The sequence below is a fragment of the Mobula hypostoma genome, chromosome 9 (assembly GCF_963921235.1).
Source record: "Mobula hypostoma chromosome 9, sMobHyp1.1, whole genome shotgun sequence".
NCBI classification, from domain to species: domain Eukaryota; kingdom Metazoa; phylum Chordata; class Chondrichthyes; order Myliobatiformes; family Myliobatidae; genus Mobula; species Mobula hypostoma.
Genome location: NC_086105.1, coordinates 58,684,420 through 58,691,597, shown reverse-complemented (window position 1 = coordinate 58,691,597; position 7,178 = coordinate 58,684,420). Strand labels below are relative to the sequence as shown.

The 7,178-nt window shown below is 41.5% G+C and overlaps 1 protein-coding gene across 1 annotated transcript; it reads right to left on the bottom strand.

The window, feature by feature from the left end:
• Positions 1 to 2,272: 2,272 nt before the first annotated feature.
• Positions 2,273 to 3,070, bottom strand: LOC134352250 (galanin receptor 2b-like). The gene has a single exon (XM_063059542.1). The coding sequence runs from the start codon at positions 3,068 to 3,070 to the stop codon at positions 2,273 to 2,275; it is 798 nt and encodes a 265-aa protein (XP_062915612.1).
• Positions 3,071 to 7,178: the final 4,108 nt, after the last annotated feature.

The following is a 7,178-nucleotide window of genomic DNA, read 5'->3' as shown; positions in this document are numbered from 1 at the left end:
TTACTCGTGGCCATAGATACATATATGCATGCGCATGGCTCAGGTGTTCCCTGTCATTGCTTCTCACCAAGATCATGGAGCATTACAGTACAGGATCAGGCTCCTTGGATTACGATGTCTGTACTAAACACAATGCTAAATAAGACTAAATTTCTTCTGCTAGTATGTGACCCATGGCTCTACATTTGCTGCATAACCTGTGCCAATCTGAAAGCCTCTAAATTGTCACTATCTTATATGATTCCGCCATTCCCATGACAGCCCACGCCAGGCACTACCACTATCAAAGTAAAGACATAATTTTACGTTGCATACCGTTTAACGTACCTTGCCCTCACTTTAAAACAACGCCTTTTTTTTGTCATTTATGACCTGGGAAAACGATGATGACACTCTGCACTATCAATACCTGTCATAATTTTATAAGCTTCTGTCAGTCCTCCCGTTCCTGGAGAAAGCAGTCGCGCCCATCCCATGTATTTAATTTTAACTCAAAGCTTCCAGTCCAGGCAAAATTACTGTAAATGATTTCAGCACTAACTCCAGTTTAACCATATCCTCCGTGTCGTGTGGTGAACAGAATTGCACACGGTGCCCCTTGTGCGGCCTAATGAATGACAGTACACAATAATCCAATACCCCACATTCCTCTTGAAGGCAAAAAAACCATGCACATCCTTCTCCGCCTTGTCTAGATAGTACTGAATGGAAGGACGTCCCTTTAGAACAGAGATGAGGAGAAATTTCATTAGCCAGCGGGTAGTGAATCTGTGGAATCCATTGCCTCAAACTGCAGAGGAGCCCACTCATCGGACACGTTTAAAGATGATGTTGCTAGGTTCCAGATTAGTAAGCGTGTCAAAGGTTACGGGGAGAAGGCGGGAAAATGAGGTTGAGAGCAGACTCGATGGACGTAATGGCCTAGTTCTGCTCTTATGTCTGAAGGGCTTATGGTCAAATCGGCCATCATTGTAAGAGGGGAAAGATCCGGACAGAGTTCCAAACAGAGGAGGAGATATCCGAGAAATACACAGGAAGACAGGCTTCAAATTCGAACTGGCGTACGCTAGCTCCAACTTCCGATATGTCAGTGTTTCTCCCCTTCGCTCAGCTGCAAGCCCACAGGAGGGAACATACTTAAAATTCTGGTGTTGCTACTTTAGCTCAGTGGGAGTGCGCAAAATTTGCACGTTTGATCCCCGGTTCAATGCTGGTATGGACATTCTGGTGAACATGTGTGACATTGATCCAATCAGTATTGTAAAGAAAATCGTTTTATTACACAATTAATAACTTTGTTCTAGTAAAGCAGTTCCATCATCCCAACTGCTGTTCTGGCAACAGTAAATGGAAACGCTTTCAATAAACATTCACTCCTGTCGGCCACAACATGCAGATCGAAGTTAAAGTCTGCTCATTCAATACAGGAAACAAACAGGAAGTGTTTGTTTCTTGCATTGAATTGGTAGCTTTTACCTTCAAATGAAGAGAGATGAAAAAATCTCTCAAAATCGAGCAGCCATGGGGTCGATAATTCATGGGAATATTTTTCCTCATGGACGTTAGTAACACATATTTCTCGAATAAAATTCGCTCCACCAGTTGCAAAATCTCCTCCTTATACACACAATCAACTACTTGTTTTTGACATCACGGCAGCAACAGCCGTTAATGATGTGGTGTAGCATATTCATGATACATTAGCCACCAAGCTTTGAAAAAAAGGCTTTCCGTCTCAAAGATCTATTTGTTATACGCAGAATATATAGCTCCAGTACACCGCTTGCATACAGTATTGCATCCGGTGTTCCCTCTTGTCTGCGTAGCTCGCTGGCTACGCAGTAACCGAAATGCACCAGCGCACATAGACTTTGTTGCCGCGCAGATGGAATTTTCTTTCATAAAATATTAATATAATTCTTAATATTCCTGTGATTAATGATGTTTTAATGAATATAATGCACAAATTTTCTAAATAATGAATGTACCCCAACCTTTACTTTGATACATTTTAGAACTTCAACGTTGTCAGTATTGCAAATTAAAACAATAAACAGAATGGAATTCGATAGCTCATTGATAATAAACCAGCGGCACACTGACCGCCGACGCCGATTAAGCTTACAATGTACGAAACGTGAAAGATTTTCTTTGTTATATCCTTCAATTAATAAATAAAATCAAAAGTATGGGCGGTCACCTAAAATACAAATCAAATAGTTTTCCAAATAATTGTTTTGAAGATGCAAGAATGAATAATTGGGATTGTATTTTATTTGCAAGTTCCTCCCTTTACTAGAAACAGGTACTTCACTCCATTCTTCAGCTCCTCCCTGAATTTTCTCTGTGTCAGTCCATAGATACAAGTGTTGGTGCAGGTATTGAGATAAGCCAACATAAACGCACATTGCTGCAGGATATAGGTCGGTTTGTTGAAATACCTGTCTGTGAAGGTATAGTTTTCAAGTTGCCAGTTCATGGAATGTACGGCATGGGGCAACCAAAATAATACGAAATTGGCCGACAGAGCGAACAACAGAATCATTGACTTTCTCCGGTTTGCCACCTCTGGATCATTCTGATATTCGCTGCTGTTCCGAAGTGCTCGGCGAAGTCTATTTGCCGCTTTAATGCGTTTGATAGTTAAAACATTAAAGAGCAGGATTAAACACATGGACAGTAACGGTGTTGTGGTGCTGTCAAATACCTCGTAGGCTTTCCACAGTGGTGATGTAAGGTATTCAGATGCGGCGACACAACGCCGCTTATCCACTGCAAAGTAGAATGGAATGGCCTTAGCACAGCAGGCTGAGCTCACCGTTATTATCACCACAGTGGCTGTTCTCTCGGTGCAATATCGGTTCCGCAGCTTCTGACAGCAAATGGCGATGTAGCGATCGAAAGTGAAAGCGACCATCAACCAAATGGAACATTCCTTGGTTGCGATAACCAGCAGATGCCATACAGTGCACGCCGGAGTAACGAGCAAGAAATTAGCAAACAAGTAGATATAATTTATTCTCTCGAATATAATTACAGTGATGACTACCATCAAATCTACTGTCGCCATGGCAACCAAGTAGCGGGTGATGCATTTGGACAGACCGCATTTTCCGCGGGACAGTATCACGATCGCCGTTAAATTAACTGAAATAAATTATAAAACATTTTATTACTAACAGCAACCGCAGAATGTTTAAGGTGACAGTGTGTGATCAATAGTCGGCTCTGATTATCAGTTCGCCTGCGCTGATCCAGACGGGATGCGGAATGCCGATCAAGCTCATTCTCTGGTACAATGTACAATTTGTATCTCGCCAGTTTCACGCCCTAAAGTCAACCCTCAGAATGACAGCTGGACTCTGACAAAAGGGGTCCCCCAAGCTGTTCTGTTAAGATGCGAAGAGAGGACCGGATACCTGGCTAGTAAGGCGAGAACTTCAAGTGCTTTCTCTATTACTCGAACACTAATCCGCGTCTTGTTGAGAAAAGTACGGGAAGGAGAGTGATTTTTAAAATCTCTTTTTAATTTTTTAAAAATTTCATATTTTACGGCATAATTATGTTTTAATTTAATTTACTTCACTTCATTCCGTTTAAGTGAAATTATTTTATAATTGCATCGACGAATTTATTTCATTTGAAATTGGGAGATACCTGGAGACGACGGAACAAAACGTCTGATCTCCGAGACTTGAAACAGCTCTCAGGGTTATCCGGGCACAGAGAGAGGCAGATCATTAGCTTAAAACGAGCCGTCGTTCTCCGGCCGCTCCGTCTGGAGGAACGGAGATACCAGCGAGGGGTCCCGAGTGTTGGGTGCCAAAGAAAGTGGGAGACTAATGTTGCGAACGAGCACCACGTGAAAGCTTAAATGTAGGCGTTGCCGAGTCAGGCGTAAAATCAGTGAAACAATCCTGGGAAATGAACATGCCCAGAGAAAATGTATAAGAATTTGTAAACAATGAAAGACACAACCTTCCATATATTCAGTTTGGTTAAATGGAAAGCGTCAAACAAACCACCTAAAGAACGGAATGGTTACGGTCATTGGACACAAATGATACTCTTCCCTCATCAGAAAGTCGTGCAGGAAAGGGCAAAGTGAAGAAGTAACGGCTGCAGTCGTTGCGTTGAGGACAAACCTATTCATATTTGGAGAAACACATAAATAATTGACAGACAGGACTATTCTTAAAAATCGTATTTTATTTGCATGATTCTGTTTACTCCGCTATCGAGGAGGGCCCATGGAAAGGAGTCATGTTTGGTTATTGAAATCCAGATACCAAAGGATCTCATCGGAAATATTCAAGATCACGTTATCTCGGAATGTTGGCTGCATTGGTATATAATTCAATTATAATTATAAAACGGCATGAATTGGTAATTATAAAACGGCATGAATTATTTCCTTCATTGGATGAAACTGTAGAAAGCATGCATTGCTTTGCCAAGTTAAACTTAAACCACACGGATCGCATAGAGATGATGTAATTGTCATTCCCTCAGTTTCGGATGACCATAACACCATAAGTCATAGGAGCAGAATTAGGCCATTAGACCCAACAACGGCAGAGAAAGAATCCCTTTCACGTGGAGAGGAAGGGGAAAAAAAAGATTAAACTTTGTGATTTAATCGACAGCTGCAGGGGATCGAGTCTCCTGTTTCTGCAGTGAAGTTTCACGGTGTCATGGGACTGCCCGAGGTCAAAGCGCCCTCTGCCGTGACCAGGCCTGATGTGGCAAACTTCACACGCCTCAGCGCTAGTGAGTCATGGCTGCCTCTGACAGAAAGTTATGTGGTGCAGGACTTTACTGACTATCTTGATGAAATACTGAAAGGTTAACGACGTCGATTGTTTATTCCTCTCCATGGATGCTGCCTGACCTGTTAACTTCCTCCAGCATTCTATGTGTGTTGCTTTTCACTGACTGCGCATTTTGTTTTTCTGACATTTAGTGATGTAGCGATCAACACAATGTGTAATATATACTTAGAATGATATCGCAGATATACATAAAAATATAGATAAATAGATATACACGTATTTATGTAGCGTTGTTTGTGTGTGTACGTGTGTTGCCTTTGTGTGTGTCGGTGTATGCGCGTTTGTGTACGCCTATGTATGCATGCATGTATGTATGCATCAAACAGCCTTGTCAAATTCCCATTTAAAATGAAACCATTAAAGCAACCTAACTTACAGACAGAAGCGAAAGTAACAGCGAAGATTTCTTTTCAACACCCAATAACTGAAGGTTTGCATTGGTGTGTGTACCTTGGACAGGAAGATATGGCTATTCCAATCACAAACATGAGAAAATCTGCAGTTGCTAGAAATACGAGTAGCACACACAAAATGCTGGAGGACCTCAGCAGGCCAGAGGCATCTATGGAAAAAATTACAGTCGACTTTTCGGTCCTGCCGAATGGTTTCGGCCCGAAACTTCGACTACTTTATTCCATAGATGCTGCATGGCCTGCTGAGTTTCTCCAGCATTTTGTGTGTGTTGTTATGGTTACAGAAACGGGCCAATATCTTACCAGGAACACCGACTGCTGCAAGCACCGGGCAGTAAATTCTGACGATGTTGTAAATTGCGGGATATCCCATTTTCTACCAGAAGCAGCTATCAGTTCTACAAATTGTTTCAATTACCAGCGTGTCCTAATTCAAGAGGTTCTTATACTCCAGGTGGACGACGGCAAAGTCAGTTATTGCTCCCATCAGTCACATCAATCACGATCTACTGAACAAACACGTAGTATGAACTAATTTCACTCATTGTATAATAACTAGCTCTTCAAGGAGAATTACAAGAACAACCATTTATTGTTGCTTCGAAACATTTTCAGTGGAGAGCAACAGCGCCGTTTTGTTTCGCAATGCTTGAATCGTTAAACAGATTCTTTTTTATTCGATTGTTCATTTTTTTGGGACAATAAACGCCTTCTTCATCAACTTCTGATCAATTGCAACCTTCTTAGTGTCAGGTGTATCATAAGACGAAGTGAGTTGAATGCAAGTGAAATGTGCAATAAACCCTCCTACAAACCGACAGTTTAGTCGAGTCTTGTCTTCCTAAAATGTACCTTTCCCTCTGGAAGCGACCACGTCAGATTGTTAAATTTTAAAATAACGTTTATTGCGTATCCAAATATCTCATGATTTCAATAATGTCAAAAGGTACCTGCAGAAATGTGCCGTACAGGCACCCAATTTCTCGTAAAAACGCTGAAATTTGTACAAGGGTTGAAAACAATAGTTTACAACATAGAACAAGTTAATTCGACTCGAATCGTCTAAACTTCCCATGAATCACCCAGGGATCTCTTTGTATTCATGAACCTTGATGCAGACTTTACTTATTTATTTTTCGTCCTCTTTTATTGTCATTTAGTAATGCATGCATTAAGAAATGATACAATATTCCTTCGGTGTGATATCACAAAACACAGGTCAGACCAAGACTGAAAAACTAACAAAACCACATAATTATAATATGTGGCCCTGGCAGAAATATTTAAAATGTCGCTGTCTACGGGTGAGGTGCCGGAGGATTGGAGAGTGGCTCATGTTGTTCCGTTGTTTAAAAAGGGATCGAAAAGTAATCCGGGAAATTATAGGCCGGTGAGTTTAACGTCGGTAGTTGCTAAGTTATTGGAGGGAGCACCAAGAGACAGAATCTACAAGCATTTGGATAGACAGGGACTTATTAGGGAGAGTCAACATGGCTTTGTGCGTGGTAGGTCATGTTTGACCAATCTATTGGAGTTTTTCGAGGAGGTTACCAGGAAAGTGGATGAAGGGAAGGCAGTGGATATTGTCTACATGGATTTCAGTAAGGCCTTTGACAAGGTCCCGCATGGGAGGTTAGTTAGGAAAATTCAGTCGCTAGGTATACATGGAGAGGTGGTAAATTGGATTAGACATTGGTTCAATGGAAGAAACCGAAGAGTGGTGGTAGAGAATGGCTTCTCTGAGTGGAGGCCTGTGACTAGTGGTGTGCCACAGGGATCAGTGCTGGGTCCATTGTTATTTGTCATCTATATCAATGATCTGGATGATAATGTGGTAAATTGGATCAGCAAATTTGCTGATGATACAAAGATTGGAGGTGTAGTAGACAGTGAAGAAGGTTTTCAGAGCCTGCAGAGGGACTTGGACCAGCTG